Source organism: Gekko japonicus, unplaced genomic scaffold (genome assembly GCF_001447785.1).
Source record: "Gekko japonicus isolate JY-2015 unplaced genomic scaffold, Gekko_japonicus_V1.1 scaffold1766, whole genome shotgun sequence".
Taxonomy (NCBI): domain Eukaryota; kingdom Metazoa; phylum Chordata; class Lepidosauria; order Squamata; family Gekkonidae; genus Gekko; species Gekko japonicus.
In genome coordinates this window covers 101,116-123,968 of record NW_015172060.1, presented here as the reverse complement: position 1 = coordinate 123,968, position 22,853 = coordinate 101,116, and the positions used below count along the sequence as shown (strand labels likewise).

The 22,853-nt window shown below is 40.3% G+C and overlaps 1 protein-coding gene across 1 annotated transcript in view; it reads right to left on the bottom strand.

Annotated features, from left to right (window-relative positions):
- Window positions 1–2,848: 2,848 nt before the first annotated feature.
- Window positions 2,849–22,853, bottom strand: part of PDE7A (phosphodiesterase 7A) — a 62,336-nt gene continuing 42,331 nt past the window's right edge. The window contains exons 4-13 of the mRNA XM_015420783.1: window positions 18,399–18,550; window positions 16,804–16,867; window positions 11,494–11,589; window positions 10,248–10,348; window positions 9,643–9,774; window positions 9,225–9,316; window positions 8,638–8,782; window positions 7,105–7,201; window positions 6,060–6,140; window positions 2,849–3,611 (exon numbers count right to left, since the gene is read on the bottom strand). Of these exons, the coding sequence (XP_015276269.1) occupies window positions 3,400–3,611; window positions 6,060–6,140; window positions 7,105–7,201; window positions 8,638–8,782; window positions 9,225–9,316; window positions 9,643–9,774; window positions 10,248–10,348; window positions 11,494–11,589; window positions 16,804–16,867; window positions 18,399–18,550 (1,172 nt within the window). The 3' untranslated portion in view covers window positions 2,849–3,399. The remainder of the gene's footprint in view (window positions 3,612–6,059; window positions 6,141–7,104; window positions 7,202–8,637; window positions 8,783–9,224; window positions 9,317–9,642; window positions 9,775–10,247; window positions 10,349–11,493; window positions 11,590–16,803; window positions 16,868–18,398; window positions 18,551–22,853) is intronic.

Genomic DNA, 22,853 nt, shown 5'->3' with positions numbered 1-22,853 from the left:
CTCACTTTCAAAAAAGAACTGTTTCCAAGGTGTTTTTTTTTAAAAAAAAACTAAACAGCACAATCCAGTTTAAAACTGCTTAAAATACAGAATTCCAGCTACCAAAACATGTCATAACATGAACATAAACTCAAAATCCTTCAAGGTAGATTGGTTTCCAAAGGTGTGCTTTATTCTCCAAACTACTTGAGAACACCATTATATAAGGTTCCTGGTGCATTAATGCAGTTCCTGAGTACACAGTTTTCCAAAAGGATGCCAGTGAATGGATAGGGGAGGGTATATGAGTGAGGTAGTAATTGAGCAACAGTAGGGCAAGCTGAATGAAAACTGTAGCTCTCCAAGGCTCCTCCTGCAGGACTAGCTTGGCTAAGCCATTCTGAAATGGGAAGCTGCAAGCAACAGAGAACCCTAGGGATGAGGACAGGATGTAGCTCATATGCTTGGATAGGTGGAGTGTTCCTAAACAGAAATTCACAACACTGAAAACAAAGTTTGGGAGCTACCTTAGTGCATTAACTCTTGATGTACCCTAGAAGTGTGTCCTAAGTAGAGAGACCACACACTTTTTGGTGCTAAACACCATGCAGTGTTAAGCCCATAGCCTGCCTGCAACTTCTCTGACTCAACTAGCTGGAAACAGCTTCCTTGAACTAGCTTAACATTTAAAGTATTTAACCACTCGGCCAACTCAGATGTGTTCTACTATGTTCCCAAAGCAGAGACATCATAAGATAGAATGTGTCAATAACTGCACAGCCAACTGCCAAGCCACCTGGAGTTCAGCAGCTATTACTAGGACTGAATAGTATTCCCTCTTTTGCAGCTGCACTCAGCGGTTTCATGTATTATGAAGTTGTAACCACAGCAAAAGTGTAGATCTTTTGTTTGTACTTTCTGGATAACAGGTATAAAGAAGAACTTCAGTTCTCTGCAGTGGAATTCATTACAATATTTGCACATTACAAAGGAAGCAAAAGAATAGGCCACTTCCCAGAAATAATTTAAGGAGAGATTTGCATGCCACCATGTCTCCTCACACTACTGCACTTCGCCTCCTACAGACATTGACACGCTATCTTGTCTGCAAGGTTTCAGATAAAGAATTGGGCTGTGTGGCCTTTTGATTACCAATACACTGCAATTGTAGGAATTCAAGTTTAAGAAAAATTGGATACTACAGAAACTGCACTAGTTAACCTGGCTTAAGCCTTACTTTCAACACCATTAAAAGCTTTCCTGTTTAAGTATTTTACACAGCAGCTGCAGAAAATGGCTATTAAAAATAAAGCAGAGTTATTTCTAAAATATTCTGTTAAGTACATAAAATTGTTAATTGAAAAATTAAAAAAACATAGCCTTTCTGCCCTGAAACAGAGCTGGGGGGAGTTATTTCTCTGTTTATGCTGTTCCTATGGAAATGGCAGGGGGGCAGGACTCTGCTTTATTTTATTTTTTCAATACCCATTCCCCGCTGCTGCTATGTGGCTGTAGGAATCCCAACCCCAACTCTCAAAAAAAGCAAATGTCTACTTTGGCTCTGAATGAGTAAAATAAAGTTGAGCAAGCTCAAACTATCTTCTTTCTAGCAGAGACAGGGTTCTAAGCTTTGCCCTACCCCTACAGGAGTTAACAGCAATATTCAGTGATAGGAATATTTAGTATTAGGAATACTGAGCAAAGTAGGTCTTCTCTTCCTTTTCCATATCTGTACTGCCCCATCTTTCTGCAATGATGTTCATGAAGAGAAGAATCAAGTTCATAAAACTGGGACTTAAAATAGGTTCATGACATGTTTTCAAATAGGTCTCCAAAGGAGTCACAGAGAGGGCTGATGAAGAAAATTATTTCAATTATTTCTCTGCCTCTAAGGCTAGACTCTGAAGATAATGTGAAAAGTTTTTTTTTATTAATCAAAAGTTAAACAGCAACAGGCACATTAAAATGAGTATGGCAAAGCCTCTAACCAATGGCTTTACACTGAAGCTCTCTCCCAAAAATGGCTGTTGCGAACTGTAAACAGAATGGAATAAACAGTCTTTACAGTAAGAACAAGGGAAATACAAATGAAAAAAAGAAAGCACCAGTTTCTCAAAATAGATTACAGTTGTGCTTACAGTACTTAAAACAATGTAAAAAACAAATTACAAAAAAAGGAATGCTTGAAGTTTAAAAATTAGTCCTTAAAATTTGTCCTTAAAAACGTTTCTCCTTTTCACATCAAAAACCCATAATGGGTAACATTTCAGTAGAGGGAGGAATAAGTAAACAATGCACTTTTTCAATCTACAACAAAATTTGGTCACTTAGCTTTGTGCATAGTTTAAGGCAGCTGTAGCAACCTGTTAATTCCCCCCCATGTGGCTGCTCATGAAAATGTCACATTCTAAAAACAATAAATAAAAAAACTTGCCTTTCAAATCCTTCTTCCCCTCCCCCCCAAGAATTCACACTCACACACGCATTCACACACACTGCAGCGTAAGGGGCATTTGTACCCTTGTTCTGAAGGACACACTTCCCATCCCACTATATTTCAGATTGGCAAATACCCTGAGCTGTTTCTGGTGTTCATAGTCATTCCACCTTTTTTCTTGCATGTGCAGTTCAAGTGTACAATAGTGAAAACAACATGCTATGTTTTCACTGCAGAATCTTAACACAATTAGAACTCTTCCTCTCCTCAAACCCATCCCTCCTCCCCTCCCAAAATTCAGAAGTATTTTCTGCCTGTTAATGTTGTGATCCCATTCTACACTGGAGTTAAACTTAGCTGAGCTTTGTGTTAACCACAGCCAAATTATGACACATGATAGGCTTTTCTTAGTGAGAGGAAAATGAGCTGCAGTTTCAGATTTGATCTTTTGTTTAAGTTAGTGGTTCCTTCACAGCCATGCACAAAAGTTAGTTTAAAACCTCTAGTTTCCAGGTACATTTGTAAACATCAGTTCTTGCCAGAGGCAGCCAAAAATGGCCCCACTTCACATTGCCACATTTTGGACAAGGACTGAATGGAGTTGCTAAAATCCAAGAGAATGGAGTCATCTGTGTCCCATGGTAACTCTGAAGGCCTTATTTTAAACTTCTTTTTTAAAAAAAAAAGCAAAACAATGTGGCACGTAGCAACAGATCTTGTCTTTTCCCCATCAAAGTTCAATCATGCCTCTGGTTTGCATATTCAAGGTTCCATGCAAAAGCCAACCAAGGCATATGGATATTGCTCTGTGTTCAGGTCTTGTAACCAAAAACTGGGTTCAAATGATCAAAGGAAAAACTTGGAAATAAATAATGCTGGCATTGTTTATACTGAAACCTTGGCAGTCAGACAAAAAATGTTAATCCTCAAACCCTCTTCTGCAGATATTGGGCAAGAGGCAGTTTGTCAAACAGATCCTGGTGTCAGGATAGTCGATTTTCCTGAGGTATTACATCAGAGTCCATTTCTTCAAATGCAGGATCAGTATCATCACCACTGCTGGATTGTTGTCTTTGCATGCCCTTCCAGCTAGCTTTATTCAGTCCCAAATGCCCAAGCATTGTTTGAGAAAGCCTGGTGTTTGAAAATCTTGCCCATTCTGCAAACAACGGCTCTACCAAATATGTCATAAAACCTAGAGAGAGAGAAAATGCACTGGAATTAAAAACAAGAAGAGATTGTGCATTTTGAACTTTCATTATGATGCTTGGTTTAACTTGGATTTATAAGGAGAATAAAAACATCACCTTAAGTAGAAGCTCAATTTGAAGTAATTCATGTGACAATTTGAATTGTACTAAAATATTTTAACAGCCACATTCTATTATAAAATTATTTCAAAAACCAAACTTGTCAAATCACCAAAAAAATCAACACATGAAGGAATAAAAGCAGCACAACAGCAGTATTTAAACACAAGCAGGAACTTAGTCATTTAAGAGTTTAGGCAAACAAAATATTTGAAGAATCCCTGACGTAGATAAAACTGCAAAGTGCTGTGGATATATTCATTTCATACAGTCATCTGCAATTAAAAACTAACATTTTTCTTTACAATGCTAGTTGAAAACTGGGTAAAAATAGCAACATACACAAATTTTCCCCAGCAGTGGCAACTAGGGATGGGCACAAACCTAAAAAGGGTGGTTCGGGGTGGTCCATGAACCAAACCCCAAAAGGGGGAATTGAACTTGCTGGACCAGTTTGAGCGTGGCCTGCTTGGGCGTGATCAGTTCAAGGTTTGGTTCATGGGCCACCCCAAACCATGAACTGAATGCACCGAAATGGCCCTGCCTAAATCGGTCTGGCAAGTTCAGTTCCCCCTTTCTCCCGGATATGACTTGCTACCCTGGAAGAGATTTCTCTTCCATCTTTGCCAGGAAAAAGGGGGGATCACCTAGGAAAAACTTCCTTTTCCCCCTTTCTCCCGGCCCCAGCTTGCTGTGGCTGGGAGAAAGGGCATTGGGGAGCACAATCAATGGGTTAAATGGCTCACAACTATTTAAACCTAACAGCTCAGCAGCAGACTGGAGCTAAGGAACCAAATATCAGTTCCTTAGCTCCAAACCGGCACAAGTGTGTGCCAAATTTTGGGTTGTGAGCTGGTTGATGCCCATCCCTAGTGGCAACAGCACTTCTTCTTCTTCTCAAATAGCCTCTCTCCTTCCCTTCCACCATGCTAATGTATTCTTTTAAATCACAGTTTCAGCCAGCAGCACTGTATACCATGTAAAGTGTTGCCTGAAAAGATCATGACTTCACATTGCACGTAATGTATAGTGACATATGACCACATAGTTAATGTAGAGATGTAGTAACATGTGATCATGAAGAAAGGACCTGTAAGAAATTTCACTTAATTTGGACTTCCTTCCTGAAATTTTATAGACACTGATGTCTTGATTCTTGGTTTGAAATGAACATACCAGTGATACAAATATCACAGCCAAACAATGGTTTGGCAATTGAGACTGCATTGCAAATTCATGCACTTTTGTTCTCCCAATCCCATTACACATACTACTTCCTCATTTGCAGTAGCAGGTGGCCTTAAGATCTGAACTGGGTAGCTATGGTTACCACTAGCCAGAGTGTGCCTCAACCTGGTATAAAAACCCACACTTTGAAGTGGGTCTCCAGTTTTACTCTGAAGCAGGCTATAGGTAGCAGCACAAATTGTTTATCTGATTAATATGCCAAAACAAAGTAGATTTTCTCCAAACCACAAAGTGCAGGAGGGGACTGGCATACCCTAGAGAAAGGAGACCAGCATGGTTCTGATGGTCAAGCTATGACCTCTGACCCAGACTGATATTATAGAATTTTTGGCTTGCAGTAAACAAATTTTTATCTACTGAATGCTATGAAGATGAACATGCCCTGTCAAATTAAGACTAAACTGACAATGAAAATCCTAATTGCCTCTGATTATTCCAGGCAAAAGAATATGTGCCAGATGAGAAAATCAGCTCCAGTTTTGCTACTACTGTACCATTTCTATTTTATAAATAAAGGAAGATGATTTGGGAGCCCTTAAGGAATCAGGGGGAGGGCAGAGGGGGTAAAAAAAGTTAGGAAATTATAATTGACTACTGAGATTCAGGGCAAGGAGAACAGTAGTCCTGAACCTTAGCTGTATATTATACAACAGGTGTGTTTTTATTTCTTCCTCATCTCCATGCTGTAGAGTAACTTTGAACAGTAAAAACTGGCATGTATCCCCTAACCTGGAAAGTGTACATCATTCTTGATCCTAATTCCTACCTCCATGCTTGATTATAAAAGCTGCTAGAGACTTCAGAAGCCAAATTTCTGCTCGCTTCTGTTTTCACTTAATGTTTTTCACACTACAGCATTCAGTTCCTGTCAACATGATGTGGCTCATGGAAAATACTCTTGTGTACATGACACTATTTGCATAAGTAGGGGGAAACTAATTTATAAATATTTTTATGCATACCTAGGATGTCCTACAACAAATGTAAAAAAAAATAGCCCTGCTTATATATATCAAATGTATGTAAAATGGAACATCACAATTTATGAACATTGTAACAAATTGTTCATATAGCTCTGCAGTTACCAATCTGGATGTTAGCAATGGTTTCAGTCTGTCGATCACATAATGGACTCACACCCAAATGGTACTTTTTTTCAACATCTCCTACAAAGAAATACTGATTAATAAGACAATTTCTAAAATTAAACTATTACTATTTAATATATAATTAGAAAATTGAAACCTGTATGAGACATGCCAAAAAAATTCCAACATCCGTTAGTTAGCTTCTCTGTAGTGGTTTACAAATATAAGCAATATAAAAAGCCCTCAATCACTAGGCAAGGAACAAATCTGGGCTACATATATGAATATAAGAATCAATACCCTGCTACTATTGTAGACAGGTACTGGAAAGGCATCTAGAAGGGAAGAACTGTTTCTTCAATTTCTGACTACCTTAAAGAGATAGTTTTACCTCGGCTACTGAATATTTACAGAGAGCAAATTCAACATTCACCTTGCAAGTCTGTCATTTTTTAAACACAGATGCTACACACGTTAACACAGATCTCATTTCACTATACATACAAAATTGTCAATATAACCCTAATGGGAATCTGCAAAATTACAGAACTCAAAATATAGCTGCAAATGTGTAAAAGTACAGAAACCTGACTAGGCATGCAATATTGTATATGATTCCCCTTTTTTCAACTGTATGGGAGCATCCACAAACAGGGCATCGAAGCTATTTTCACGTGGCATGATCTTACACATACTTATTCAAAGCCAGTCATACTGAGTTGAATCAGGCTTTACTTCCTAGCAAATGTGCTTAAGATTACAGTTTTAATGTACGCAGTTAAAATAAACCTTTTTATTACAATAAAATAGCTCTTTATCCAGGAAAGCTTAATTAAGGCAAGCAGAAATCTCAAGTGTTATGCGAAGTGTAAAGGTGCCAACTATTAAAATATCTGAAGAAGCCACTGTAATTGTACATATTAGCATCTCTTACAAATAGTTCAAATACATTTTTCAGCCCAGGTAAGTGTCACACTTCTAATTCTTTACCAATTTTTATTTCACATTCCACTGCAAAAATCATTTGTTTTTCATTACTTACCTTGATTAAAGAATTCTTCTGTTACTTTTTCACTCCACTGCTTGCTCAGTTCCCATGTCCGGCAGGGGTTGCAAATATCAGCACATTTCAAAGCCATCTAGCAAATGAAATGGTATCACAATATATGTGAAGTGCAATCAAACTATGCAAGTTATAATGCAACACACTTAATTTTGCTATTTACAATGTGGTACAGAAAGCACTACTTTTCAAATCCTAAAACTATTTAACAACAGTAGTAGTGAGTAACAAAGCGGCTTGCAATTCCATGCTTAATGGCACTTTATGAAATTTGTCTCCAGCTGGACGGAACTATAGCCAACATGTACGGGGAGAAAATATGTTGGTACAGGTACAAGTCAGCTTCTCTCAAACATCAGTGCAACACTGGATTTGTATGAAAACAGGAACATTTATTTAAAGCTAATCCAGTTGCCTGCAGTGTAATTTTAACCCAAGCTTGAAAAGGAGTTCATGTTGGCTTCCTTTTGGCTATAATTTGAAACATCAAACCATTCAGTTTATTTTTCATTTATCAGCACTTACCTGAAAATTACATTTTTTTAAAAGAGAAAAATGTAACGCAAAAAACGATGTCTGGCCTATTATAGATGTTGTGTGTTCCATTCAGAGCCCTCTCGACTACATAGAGACCAGTCATTAAAATACTCTCTCCCAATCTGTAGAAACACTTGTGATCTTTGCAAGGAAAGCTGAGCGAGCCTTCGACAGAAGAGTGACCTGAGCAGAGTGTCCTGCCTTGACTAGGGGTGCTATTGTACTTTGTTTAATGCTTGTTTAGTGTCTGTCAACAAAGTTGTCAAAATCCAACCTTCTCCAGTAACATGTGGCACATTAAATCATTAGCTGGGTCTCTGATGGCGCACTCAAACAGCCACTTAATCACTTCCCCATTTAATCCAAACCAAATCACTATGGATCAAATAGGTGCCCATATGGTAATACCTTAGAGATGTTCCCAAGTGTTTGAGTTGCACAAGCCTATTCTAAAAGCAAACTATTTGCTAATAGTCACACAAGCCAATTTCCATCACAGTAAAATCCAACAGAAAGAATTATGAATCAATCATTTCATGTAATAAAGATTGATGACAATTATATTCTGTTCTGTTGCAAAAACAATGCTTTCTTTTTTTTGGAAAAGGAAACATTCTTGTTGGTGCCTTTTCTTTGCAGTTTCAGCAAAGCAAAAGAACTGAGGCGGCATTAAGACAAATACCCTCTTGCCTCTCAAGACGGTCCCGCCAGAAAAAGGTCGAGAAACACTGGTGAATCAGAATAAGGAAAACGTTTGACACCTGTGTTGCACTTGTTTCTGCGGACAAACAGAAAACCTTAGTTTTTTATATTGGCAAACTATGCTGCTTGTATAAAAACTATACTACTACAGAACACAAACAGGCTACCTTAAGATGGATGTGCAGTAGCTAAACACCATCATACAACAGACAACAAAGAAATGAAGTTCTTTAATAGCAATTACTTTTTTGTCTTTCTAATCTAGTAAACTACCTGAAGAATAAGATGTCGATGGTTCTCATCTTCTAAGCATAAGTCTCCCTTGTCCAAATGACTACGAAATAAGGACAGATATTCATTTTGCCGACTGATGTCTGTGGCAAGAATCAGTGCTCCTATCTGGCTTTCCATCAGCTGCCTGAAATTGGAGATACACGGTAGCAGCATGAAAATCACCATATACATACAAATTCATATGTAAAATTCATAGAGCACTATGCATAAAGTTCAGAGCAACCCTGGTTCTAAGCTTGTGATTAAAATAAATAAAACCATATTTCCAATATTATCTTTATTGGAACGCAACATTTCAACCATTTAAAGCCTTTAAACCCTTAAACATATTGTAAATGCAAGTGAATGTACGCACTTTACATGTGCATTTCAATAGATAACAGGTATAACTATGCTATACTCTGTATGAAAAAATAGAGAAAAACTGACAAAACTGACAGGAAATATATTCTGATACGTCAAGATCTCTATTTCCAACTTATATCAATCTAAAATACTTGTTCTGCAATGTATTCTGCACAGTAAAAGCATGATATCTACATGTGTAAAGCCAACCTGACATATACCTATTTTCTAAAGACATGTGTGCAAATAATCCAGACTCTCTTAGCAGCCCCACAGCTGATCTCCAGTGGTGATTTTCCAGTACTGAGGTATTCTGAAAGAAAGACATGTTATCAGTATTGAGGGTGGTTTTTTTTTTAATTTCACACACTATGTTCTTGAATGAACAATCCAGTATACTAATTATGGGTTGTGTCGGTGACGTCATTGAGGAGAACTGAAGTCTTGTCGTATGGCTTTTTGTCTGAGGGTCATCTCCTCCCCAAGAACTGTCTTTACGATGGTCTGGGGGAGGGAAGCCAGGAAAAAGATCTACTTCCACTAACAGAAAAACAATAGACTACAACCCTCCTTCTTTAAAAGAGCAAAGCTACTCCTATGGTTACATGACAAAAAAAGGAGTATTTGTTTTTCACTTACCTTGTATAAAGTTGCTAAATAATGGTTTGTCTTAATAAGAAAAGGCTGATTAACACCTGGGTGATCCAAATCATGAGTGGCAGCTGCAATTAAACTGAGCAGAACATCCCATGGAGTTAGAGATTTGAAAAGCTGCAATATAAAGTATGCCCACATGAGTATTCACTATTAATACTTACAAAATATTAGGTTAGGATTTTAAAAAGACAAAATTTAGCCTTCAAACTGATCAGGTTTTTTTCATTTATTTATCACCTGTAGGATTTGGGATTTCCCTATACTAACACAACAGGGAAGGTAAGATAATTATTAATGAAATTTGCAATTTATTTACTTTTTAAATAAAGACAGCAGGCACCTATGGCATGGAGAAATGCTGTCCAATAAAAAACGCCTCAGTCCTCAGGTACTTCAAGGTAGTTTCTACACCCCACCCTGTGCAAATACACAGAGGAAACACCAAGTGCTAGAACAATGGTTAAAACAACACTCAGAATGAAGTAGAAGTTTCATTACTAACAAAACTTCAACAACATACAGCCTTCAACAACATATAGAACTATTACCATTAACCAGTAATGCAGTAAAAAAGAGAAAACTTCTACCTTAGGTTCCTTTAAATAACAGTGCATGGCCTGAGTCACATCAGCAGCATGAACCGCATTATGATATGGATTTTGACTGTGGTAATCTTCTTGAACCATTACTAAAAAAAATATGGAAAAGTAGTATAAATGATAGATTAACTGAAAATTTTACCATGGTAATACACAGTTGTTATCGGTTTTTTTCTGGAAACAAATACAGACCTAGTCATGATTAAGCTGAAGTAGGCACTGGAACACCAAGCATCAAGTACTGGCACACAATTAGCCTCTCTACTCCAGTGTAAAGCAAGCTATATGCATGAATGCCTGGTTCATTCTGTTTCCGTATAGCAAAAATTGGAAGACCACCATGACTCAGGCTTTCACACAGTCAGAATCTAACATGGAGGATCCCAGTCATACTGAAAGCTCCCTGCATGATGGAGGGGGAGAGTGCAATTCCACCACCATGCTATTACAGCATTACCCCAGATGAATGTATGAACTGGGTCATGCTGGGGACCCCCTTTAACTGGGCAGCATATTAAACACGACAATCTTCAGTTAAAAGGATTATGTCCATATTATTCAACATCGAACCATCATAGCACTAAATTAAATTATTCACCAAGGTATTATTAACTATGCACTGATCTCCAGCGACAAGTCCTTTGAAAAAGTACTAAGCTGGTCCCACCAAAATATTTGTATTTTGTATTAAAATTTGTATTATTTGTATTAAAAAGTTTTTATTAAAAGCAACGTCCAAAGGATGAAATCAAGAGACAAGACTGCGTAAAGGCTTAAAAACAGCAGAATTAGCACAAGGACCTTTCCAGACAGTGGCACAACACAGTTGCTGCCAGGAATCCAGACTTTTCCTAAGGAAATGCTTCAAATGTCAGATAATTTCATTTTCAAGGAATCCATACCACAGTAACTTGGCTGCCGAAAAATGTAATTCCCCCCACAATAGGTTCATATATTGCAACTCAGAGCACAATGTAGAACGTGGTTGTATGGAAGGAGTCATGCCATCTATTGTCCAATGCCACTTGACAACTTCTTAGAATGAGCAACATATTTTACCTGCCATTTTGTGAATTCTCTTTCTTTGTGGAGGGACAGAATATTGTAATACTGCCACAGGTCAGCTCTAAGAATATTTTTGTCTGGAAAGGACCTTATTGAAATTTTACACTTACAGGACTCATCAGGACTTTTCAAACTGGTTTTAAATTATGAACATGTTAAAGTATTTTACCTAAAAATCTGCGGAGTTTCATTGTATCTAATTGGAAGTGCTCTACAAGTCCATGAAGATTAAACAGGTGGAAGGTTAAGGTGACTAAACTGTTTCCTAAGGAAAAATAATAAAAACATCTTTATTGGGAAACATCTAAAAAGTATAAATAATTAATAAGTAGTTTTAATACATGAATGACAGAAAATCAAGACAGTATAGTGCACACTTGCAGATGATCCAGATGCAACAAAAAAGAAGCTGACTTACTAGTCATAGTAAGTACCCAGTTTTGTTACTAGTGAATGCACCCAACACAGGCCCCGTTCATACGAGCCCATTTTGGACAGGAGTGGGACAGAACAGGGGCGGAGCAAACGGACGCGATCCCACCGCAACATCTGGGGAGCGTGCCGTCTCCGTCCCTGATCCGGCCCAAATGGCGCTACCCCGCTGCAAAAACGAACCACCTATCTAGGTGGTTGCAGCCGTCTGGAGCGCCCCAAGCCGGCCGTGGGATCGGCGGCGCGTCCTTGCGCCGCCGCATCCCAGCCCCCGGCCGTACTGCGCATGCTCGGGCATGCGCAGTTCGGCAGCCTCCCCCTCCCATCGGGCTCGTCCTCCCCGGCGTCTGCTCTTGCCGGGGAGAAGAGGCGCTGCGGCCAGGGGATCCGTGGGATCCCGCCGCAGCGTCTCAACGTTGGAGCGGCTCTATTAGCCGCACTTTTGCTTCGTGGTTTCCCTGCCGTATGGCAGGGGCCACAGTCCACCAAACTATTTAAGAATGTGGTTGGAAGGAACACGACACAGCAATTCTACTAAAGGAGTAGATAAGTTCAGTGTCTCAAAGAAACTTCTTAGGAACCCTGTGTGCACATGAGACCCTTGAGATGCTCACAATGGAAGACAGATAAGATAGAAATGCAATAAAATATATTTTTAAATTCCTTTCCTTTTCAGAGCCCCTTGATCAATGACTAGAAGACTACTAAATTAGTTTCTAGAAGAAAATACGACAGATAGCAACAAATAAGATTATACTCAGATCACTGTCTAGCATTAGATAGGGAATAACGTTCCTTTGAAAATTATTGAACAATGAACATGATAAAAAGGGTAAAATCCAGCAATTCCTAAAAAAAGAATTTTAAAAAAGAGCATTCTGGTATTTTATGAGGTAAAGTATGAATTTTAGCCTGGCCACAAGGACAAAAACTATCTGAATATGGAATATTACAAAATCTCTCACAATATTTTTAAATTAAGTGAACATTACTACATTACTACATCTACATACTTCCTCCAGTTGCCTTCTTACACAGAATATAACTTTTAAATTTTTTTAATGTAATAGCTTCATTTTAGTGTTTTAACATTCATTAGCAGTGAACTGAGATACTAGAAAAATCAAACCCAGTACTAAAAAGTGAGCACACATATTTTGCAACCCTTCACATTTGATTTACTCAGTTCTCATAAAATATTTAAAAGATTTATCCCATATTGGTGGCATTTCTATACTGGAAAATAACGCAGTCACCATGTTTTGCGTTCTCGTCATGCTCTGTAAAGCCTTTAAAAACACAAGCAAGTGGTTAAACTGTAAGACATGCTTTAAGCAGCTCATTGTTGGCAGCTTACTAATATCATTTCTTATCATTATCATCATTTATACTTACACAGTCACAGTATTTCAGTTCTATTCCATGGATAACAGAAACCTTGAAATTTTCAGCCAGTACATAATTGTGTAATTTTCAACAGTAATTACTATGATAGTGATTCTAAAGGATCATTTGCATTGCAGTTTGCGCCTGCCTTCACACTCATTCATCTATTTAGCTACAAATGAATTAGAAGTGAAGAGAATGGGCTGGATTCTATACAGGGTCAGCAAAAGGTGCTGGCAGGGCTGGATTTTCCCTGTCCTGCCTTGGGGAACGGGTAGGGGTAAGCTGGGGAAAGAAGGAACCATGCAGAAAAACCAAAGGAAGCCTCTTGCTAGTCCAGCAGCACTGCATTGGTGGGAGCAAAAAGCCCCAGGAAGAAATTCGGTTTCCTTGTCCACCGACTCTCAGCATCAGCTTCTCAAGGCTTTCAGGCCGTTGCTGGGGTATTTACACTGTCATGGACTAGCTTGCATAAAAAAGGCAGTGCTTTCTTCCCCACCATCAGTCTGTCATCCTTAAATTAAACGTTTTGGAGGGATAAAAGATAAAAAGATAAAAAATTGCCCTCTTTCTTCCTTTAATATTTAACAGTAGTTTTGCATATCTGATGCATACCTGGTGATTGATTGTACAGAAAACAGATTTTGTGTGGTACATGAGATCATTTATCTCAATAATCTTTGGTGCCTTATATACTTTTTGTGAAATAAGATAAAAAAAAATAAAAAAAGTAGAAAGTAACTTCGTTAGGCAAAAACTTCCAGGAAGATTTTATTTGAAGATCATGGACAGCCAAGAATAAAATAAAGGGTGTAAAGGTGGTCAGATATTAGGAAAAGGATCTTCTGTAAACAGTGTGGTAGGGAAAACCTATAAACTAATTTATAAAGGTTTTCTTTACAATAAATATCCTGCATTTTGAGAAAGAGAGATACTATAGAAAACAATGATAATAGAGACAATGAGATTCATCCAGAAAAAAATTAGGGGAAAATAATGAATACAGAAATTGCAATAGTCCATTCCAGAATTTAGTAAACTTTGGTAAGCGGTAATGGCTTGGTTCAGACTTAATGCAGCCCAATCAGACTCCTTGCTCCAGTACTGTTGCTCTTTCCCCTGCCTCCCTGCTAGAGACCTGACTGCTATTCCAGCCTGCCTCACAGTACACAACTGATGGCAAAGCTGTACTGTATCACCAACTCATTTGTTGTTAGTTGCTGATAACTGCACTTCCTGAAAGGATGCAAGCCAGCAGTTATCAATGTGGTGGAACAGGCCTGCTCTGGACTGCAGGCCCTGTTCCACCCTGCCCGCCAAGGTTTTTGCAACACCTGGAGAGGCCTTTCCCTCTCTCCAGTAACTCACCACCTCCACCGGACCTTTGTACGGAATTGCTCACTGGAAGGGTCAGGACTCCCAACTTCCCTTCCAAGTTCTAAGGCCTTGCCTCTGTGTCTCCCACTGCCCAGTACCTGGTCAACATGGGGACAGTTCACTGCCTTGTGTGCCCTTGGAGGAATAGCCACTTGCCAACTGCCTGCCTTCCCCCAGGCACTCCCTTTTAAAATAGAGTGTCCAAGACAGTGGAGGACTATGTGGTACAGAGAACTACTACCAGCATCAAAAGTTAGAAAGCGTTTATTGAAAAGAAAATGTCTACAAGCATTCTTTTAACACAGCAGCAGATTGAGCAAGGGATTCAAAAGAAATGGGTAAAATGCAATTTTTTTTTCTTTCCCTCTCTATATATATGCCCTATCCGATGTTAAAATAGAGGACAGACTCCTTTTGCTTAGGAAGTTGCCGATCTCTACACAGTTAGCATTACTTGCAGCTTTCTCTAGCTCTTTAAGCCAGCACATGGCTGCCTCCTCAGTTGAGAGTTCTGTCTGCTCTCATGGAGTCAGCACCCAAAGAAACTGCCTCCTTGTTGCAAGGAGTTTTTATCATCTCATTTTCCTCTCCCACTGACCCAGTCAGGCCAGGTCAAGAAAGCTTTTCCTGACATCTCCAGAAATTTCCTTCCTGAAGGCATTCTAGTATAAAGTCCTTCAAACCTCCATTCTCTGCTTGGAGAAAGAAGACAGTGTGACCCACCCATTATTCCTCCTGCTAGATCTATTAGCATTTGTATGAAGGTAGGGTGAAGTAAGTCTGGGAAGCAACTGAATGGACTTCTTTCCCTTCCTGTTCTCTACCGGGGGCGGATTATAACTCAGAGGGAAGGTTTTGCTCATTTCAAACCTCTATTTTAAAAAATGCATTTCTTCATAATCACATTAACCCTTTCTTCACCAAAACCCAGGAAATTAAAGCACTGCCAGTTTCAGTATACTACTCCAAATGCACCAAATGCAACCAAATACACTCACCCAAGTGTTCCCATCTCTGCACTATATGTGGCATTTGGGGAAGATACAGTATCCCCACTGAGCTACTCACATTGTAATTTTTCACTCTTATGTCCCAGCAGATTTTTGACTTTCCACAGGTACTACCTGCCAACTATTTAGCATTCACACACAGAACCCAAAATTCCCTGGAAGAGTGTGTCCATCCCAGTAGAGTTTCCACTCACACAATAAACACATTAAATTAACTTTCCTTAACAGAGACTGCAAGTACCAGGCAGTTACAGCTATGAATGCTAACTTAGGTTGGGGTGCTTTGGGGAAACACATGGGTTGGGTGTTTCCTTTCAGTATAGCCCCCTAGTCCACTGCGGCAGTGTAATGTGAATAGGGTGTTTATGTAAACCACTGTTTCTGAAGCAGAGGAAATCACAATATTCAGGCCTTCATTGGTGTTGCTTTTTCCTCTGAGGAAAATATGGAAACTGCTGTGTCCTTAAGAGAGCAGGTGAAGGCAGAGAGAGGAGTCTGTTGCAAGCCAGGTATGGGGAGAGGCTTCACACTTAGGAATAGGCTGAAGGTGGGAGTGGGTTTTGTTTTTTTGAGCTGCTCTTGCCAGGTAGTTCTGTAGGTGGGGTGAGTGCAGACGGTCAGTGGAAAATAAACCATGATTAAACCAGGATACTATGTTCATATGTAACATGTAAGACTCTGTGATAAATAATGCAGCTTCATGTCCTGGGTTCAAATCCTTGGTTTGAGGTACCCAAACTAATCATAGGACCCATGTTGGCATGTGTACAACAGATAGCTTAATTAAAGGAGCTGCGGTGGCTCAAGTGGTTAAGACGCTGAACTGCAGGCTGTGGAAGGTCAGTAGTTCAGCAGTTCAAGACCCAAGTGTGCCGCATGACGGAGTGAGCTCCCGTCTCTAGTTCCAGCTCCTGCCAACCTAGCAGTTCGAAAGCAAGAAATTGCAAGTAGATAAATAGGTACCACTACAGTGGGAAGGTAACAGCGTTCCATGTGCCTTGGTGTTTAGTCATGCCGGCCACATGACCACGGAAATTTCTCCGGACAGCGCTGGCTCTTCGGCTTTGAAACAGAGATGAGCACCGCAACCCTAGAGTCGGATTCGACTGGCTTTCGAGCAAGGGAACCTTTACCTTCACTTTTTAGCTTAAGTAAGCCATAGTTTTACATAGTGTCTGAACTGACCATCTTCAAGCATATCAGTGGAATTCCTGGAATATTAAATGCTTGCAGAAGGAACTGGGCTGGCATAATATACATGCCTATTTCCTTACCATTTGTTAGCCTGTCAAAGAGGAAGATATCAAAATTCCAGTTTCCAACTTTCTCTAGCATACACTGAAATAGAAACAAGAGAGTATTTTATTCTGTTAATGCACATCATTTTCATTACTGTGGATTAGAATCATACTTGGTTTTTCTACATACTTTATTTTATTTATTTATTTATTATATTTATATCCCAACCTCCCAGTCATGTGAAATAGTACTGGAAAGAAAGTAAAGATGACCAGAATCATGTCTGTAATCACAGCAGTCTTTCTGTTTCACGGGTAGAACAAAATGTTGTGATCATGCAGGTTAAGAATATAAGAGAACGTCAGAGAACTCATGTTGGATCAGGCCTATGGCCCATCCAGCCCAACAGTCTGTGTGTCACAGTGGCCAAAAAGCAGGTGCTATCAGGAGGTTCACCAGCAGGGCCAGGCTGCAGAAGCCCTCCCACTGCTGCCCCCCAAGCACCAAGAATACAGAGCATCACTGCCCCAGACACAGTGTTTCAATTGCAATTGATTGACAATTACCCTGTTTCCCCGAAAATAAGACCTACCCCCAAAATAAGCCCTAGCAGGATTTCTATGCATTTGTGGTTTAAGCCCTAGTGTGTCTTCTTGAGAAAAAATAAATATAAGACAGTGTCTTATTTTCGGGAAAACACGGTATTCTACAAAGTGTATCTGTCTCTAGAAATGTTCGATGACTAATGAAAAGCAGAAAAAAACTGTTCCCCAAGTTTCAGGAATCCCACAGAAACCTTCAGGTTCTGGACTTCTGCTCTAAACCTGAGTGATCCACATGCAGAAACATGCTACCACATAGAGATAAGTTGAGTGGCAGAAGAAGTGTATTCTGCTACATAGAGAAACAATGACTTGGTTTGAGTTATGCACCCCCATGCAAAACAATGGCACATATCTGTGTATGAGCCTTGTCTGTGCCAGTTTTCTTCCGCATGGTAATATTGGAGGGGGAGGGGTGAAAGCAGTGGCCTTGGACCATATTCTAAGTCATTTTCTGAACAGGTATTTCTTTCCTCCTCAAAAGAGTCCAAAATATTTTTTTAAAGTGTACTGTATTTATCATTATCCAGAAATATCCATTCAGTAACTCAAGAGCCACCCAGCTGCTAAGTTGCTAACAAGCTAAACTGCAGGGAGAACATTTACTACCAAGTATTTATCACAGAGACTGAAGAAAGCACTCCCGGCTTATCTAGTTTTAGGACAACTAAGGAGGTTCCACATAGCATTTTGTCTGATGTTATACCGAGGCATCTTTGAAGTCATTCTGTTCAGCTTCATTATCTACCACCATTTGCAAAACAAGAAATATTTGTTTTGCCTTTGAAGTGAGCGCTATTTTATCTCTCTATCCAAATTATTTCCCACAGTGCCAAAGAATGTAGCATTATTTCCTTTAAGCACCAAGATTTAGTACAAGTCACAGTGCAGTCCTGTGCAGAGTCATTCTAGCCGAAGCTCCTGGATTTCAGGTTTGCACTGTTAGTTAACTGCAGACCTTATCATACACTTTTTTTTTTCAGAGAAGAGTAATAAGGCAGTTTGAATCTGGAATTTCACACACAAACCTTAGCTTGTCCATTATAATCATCATCCAAAATATTTGAAGAACTTGGAAGAGTGATACCACGGAAGAAACGGGAAGATCTCAAGTACCGCTGGAAACTCAGTAACCTTCGGATATTCCTTGCAGACACAGAAACTTCAATTTCAGAATTTGCTGGGAAAGAAAAATGTTTTAAAAACCACCTTAATACCTAATAAATATGTAACATCTCATTAAAAGCAATATCACTGAGTGATAAGCAGTAACAGTAACAATCATTTAGGGAACTCTGTTCTGCATACATTGCATGGGATCCAGCAGAGCCTCTGGGAACAGGATTTCAAGGGGCATTTCAGGTTACCACAAGTGAGGGAGTTGAGAAAGTCATGCCCTAAGGGCAGAAGTCTTTGCACCACAGAAATACTGAGCTGGATCCAACAAATTAGTCCGACAATTTTTTTAAAAACAGGTATGATAGTTAAACATTGTGACATGTTTAAATTCCAAACAGCTACTGTCATTGCAATTGGAAAAAATTATTACGATCTATTTTCTGAATAATCAGATGATACAACACAACACAACTGAGATTATATCATTATTGGATAAACTTAGAAAACTCCCTATAAAGATCTATTTCAAAACTCTACAGTATTGAATTGATTCTGTGGTGTATTGGTTATGCTTAAAATACAAAACAATGGCAAATAAATCTTCAGGAAGGGGGGGGGGGGGATGTCACACACAAAGAGCTAGGAAGCTCCTGAATGCCACTGCAGAAATGATTTAATCCAGGTACTGAAACGAATTTTGGGAGTGACCCCTCTGGCATCCCTTTCATCAAGGTTTACAGCCAAATATTATGACAAACCCAGTGTGTATGTGTGTACACAATAGTGTGCAATTCATACACAAATAGGAATGGGGTGCAGGAGGGAATGTGTAATTCCCAAACCTGTTCTCAGTTCCTTAACCTGAGTAATATCAGAGGTCATTTCGGGGGGGATCGCGGGGGATTGCAGTTCCCCCGGGTGAGGTATGGGGGGCGGGGCACATGATGAAGCCCCGCCCCCTGCTTCCGGCCGCTCCACTTCCGGCCCTCATTCAGCCAGGAGGAGGCAGGAGAAGAGGGAGGGTAAGTTGCTTCCTCCCTGCCTCTCCCCAACCCTGCCTGCCTGGGGCCAGGGAGGGCCTTCGCGGGGCTTCCTTGCACTCCCGCCGGCCGGGACCGTTGGGGGCAGGGTGTGTGGCCTTATGACACACTTCCGGTGATGTCAGGGGGTGTGGCCTTATGACACACTTCCAGTGATATCAGGGGGTTTGGCATATGCTAATGAGTTCCCCTAGCTCTTTTTCTACAAAACGACCCCTGAGCAATATTATACCCTGCAATGAGTCCAAGTTACGGAAAATACTCAATCCCAAAGTGTATTTCAGTTCCCCTTGCCCATGTGTTTCTGCCTTGTTCTCATGAGCACTCTGACCACTGCTGCTTACCCATGGTCAAACCAGCAACAGAAGACATTCCTATTATTCACAGAATTCCACTTCAGGTAGACAAGAATTCTGTTTCACCTTTCATTTGCAGCTGCCTAAGACCCTCTTATGTTAATTCTTTGGGACAAGAGCAACTACAGCTGCAGTTCCTTTTGCCACTCAGATAATGTGAGATTTGGGCCAAGCAACAACCAACATTGTCTCACACAGGCATCTTGCAGCAGTGGAAAGAGGCACACTGCAAACGTAATAAGAGGAGGCCTAAGGTATTACTTTTGTAACTCCTGTGAATTGTACTCTCAGCTTTTCTAGATGAAATATCAAAACCTCATTTCATCTCCAAGGCACAAGCTGCTACATCACAACACTACACTAACATTTTTAAATGTGAATATCTACATTCTTGAGTCATTAACATATCACAGACATCTACAGTGTAAAAATCTGAAAAGCAAAGCATTCTGCATTATTATTCCTGGAGAAAGATGACAATTTTATTACTGAAATCTAGCACTTACTGAGCTTACATTTGAATACTGTTTACTTTTAGTTAACCAAATAATTATGATGCTCCAGGTAAAATATTTTAAAAGATCACTCCAATGAAGCATTCATTGCCAGGAAGACACCCATCTTTACCAGATCATGATTTATCCCTTCCCTAAGCTCTCCTTTTAAAGTATTGACATGTCTAGAAGATGTAGTGTTTCACCTCTATTTAAAGATGCCATAATCCTGAAGAGAGAACAAAGGCAGATCAACAGCTTTTTTTTTCTTGAGAATGTAGGATTTGAAATATTCTCTTGCTTTCATTCTAGAACAAGTTTTTAAAAACTATATACAGAAGAGAAAAGGAATGAGCAGGTACCCAGACTAACAGCATAAAAGGGTGTTTTGGCTCATAATTTCACGGTGTACACCCGAGAAAGTTGGGCTTGTACAAATGGGTTTCCAACCGCTGTTTTGATATAAAGGAAGGGTTTTTTCCAGACTTTGAAAGCAGTAGCAAGAGCACATCAAAGCAACGTCAGAAAAGGAACACGGTCTTTTACCCCGAAAAATAAGGGACAATCTTTAGACAGGAGAGCAAGTTTACCTCAAATGTAACAAGGACTGGATTTAATGTAATCAAACAGAGTGTTTTAAAAGCAGGGTTGCCAAGTCCCCCCCCCCAACCAACAGTGGGGGGTGGCAGGGTAGGGTTGTCAGATCCACGCAGGCAAATTCCTGGATTTGGGGATGGAGCCAGAGGAAGGCAGTGACCTCAGTGTGGTACAATGCCATAGAGTCCATCCTCCAAAACATCCACTTTCTCCAGGGGAACTGATCTATGTTGTCTGCAGATGAGGTATAATTCTAGGGGATCTCCAGGTCCCACCAGGAGTCTGGAAACCCTATTTAAAAGGTAAAATTCACACATTCTTATAATTTCTATGCTGTACCTCAGCTGATATTTCAGAGATTATAAGTAGATAATTCATTACTTTTGTTAATTTTGTTCACACGGAGTTTTGCTTTCCGAACAGCCAGTATTGTTGACATGATTAGAAACCCTTCTAATGATACGCAGGAGTAGAAAGAGTGATGTAACTATCACAACAGGAATAGACTTGTTTACAGATGGGCAGAACACAGGCAGCGCCAGAGGAAGTGCAACCATATATAAAGCCAAGTGCCCTTGGCCACAACCCCAACAGTATTATACAAAAGCTTTTTTAAATCTCCCAGAAGTGACACGTTTATCCAATCCATATTTCCTTTTTGCCAAAAACAAAAATAATCAGATTATTACTAAATATAACACATCGTTTTCAGTTCCTGTGATCTCCTGCCAGAAACCAGAATGAAGTTCTTGTTTAACCAAAAATACAATGAATTCCAATTATTCCTGAAAAATAGCTATATAAGACGCATTGACTACAACTGAAACAATATCCATTTTATGTAACTATATTTTTGCCCCTTTGTAGGGTTGCCAGCCCCCAGGGTCCAGGTGGGGTTTCCCCTGCTTCTGGGGTCTTCAATCCACCCCTGGTCAGCTGGCCAGCAGAGGAAGCCCACTCCTAAGCCCCACCCCCAGAGCAACAACCCACCTGGCCATCCCTCTCCCTCCCCTCCTGCCTGATTTAAAGGGCTTCAGCTGATCAGCAGAGACTATGCGGCCCTCCGACCAGCTGGAGGACCCTTTAAATCTAGCAGGAGGGAGGGAGAGGGGCGGACATGGGCTGCATGCTTGGCTTGCAAAAAAGACCTTTAAAAGGTCTTTTTGTCAGTAGGGGTGCCACGGCACATTTCCCCCAGTCCCGCACGTCATGGCTCCCACCCCACTTGCAAAAAGAGCCTTTAAAGGGTCTTTTTGCGAGCTGAGCGTGTGACCCACAACCACCCCCTCCCTCCTAGATTTAAAGGGTCCTCCAGCTGGTCAGCAGGCCACATGGTCCCTGTTGATCAGCTGAAGCCCTTTAAATTGGGCAGGAGAAGAGGGAGAGGGGTAGCTGGGCGAGGCTTGGGGGCAGTGCTTGGGGCATCCCTACCCACCTTCAGAATGCCCCCCAATTCCCCCCCGCCAGAGCAACGAGGGGACCTGGCAACCCTACCCCATTGGGAACAAAATATCTTTCAACAAATACAGTCAAATCCTGACATAAAAAGCCTAGTGTTCAGATAATCAGGAAATATGTATAATGATAGTACCAACCTAAGTACCAGTTTTCAGTTAACTATCTCCCTGACAGCTATGCCATAATCAGTATTTAATACATTTATATTTTCAGGATATGGCCTAAACACTAGAATATCCTCCAAAGATAGTTAGCAACAAGAAAGGGGACCCGCGAAAATCGCGGGGGGGAGCGGGGGGGCTCCACACAGAGCAGGGGAGGAGGAGGAAGCATGTAAACTTCCCCCCCATCCCGTCGGTTCCCCTGTCTCCTCCTCCCCCCCTCAACTACCACCCCCCAGCTCGCTGCCCCCCGTCTCT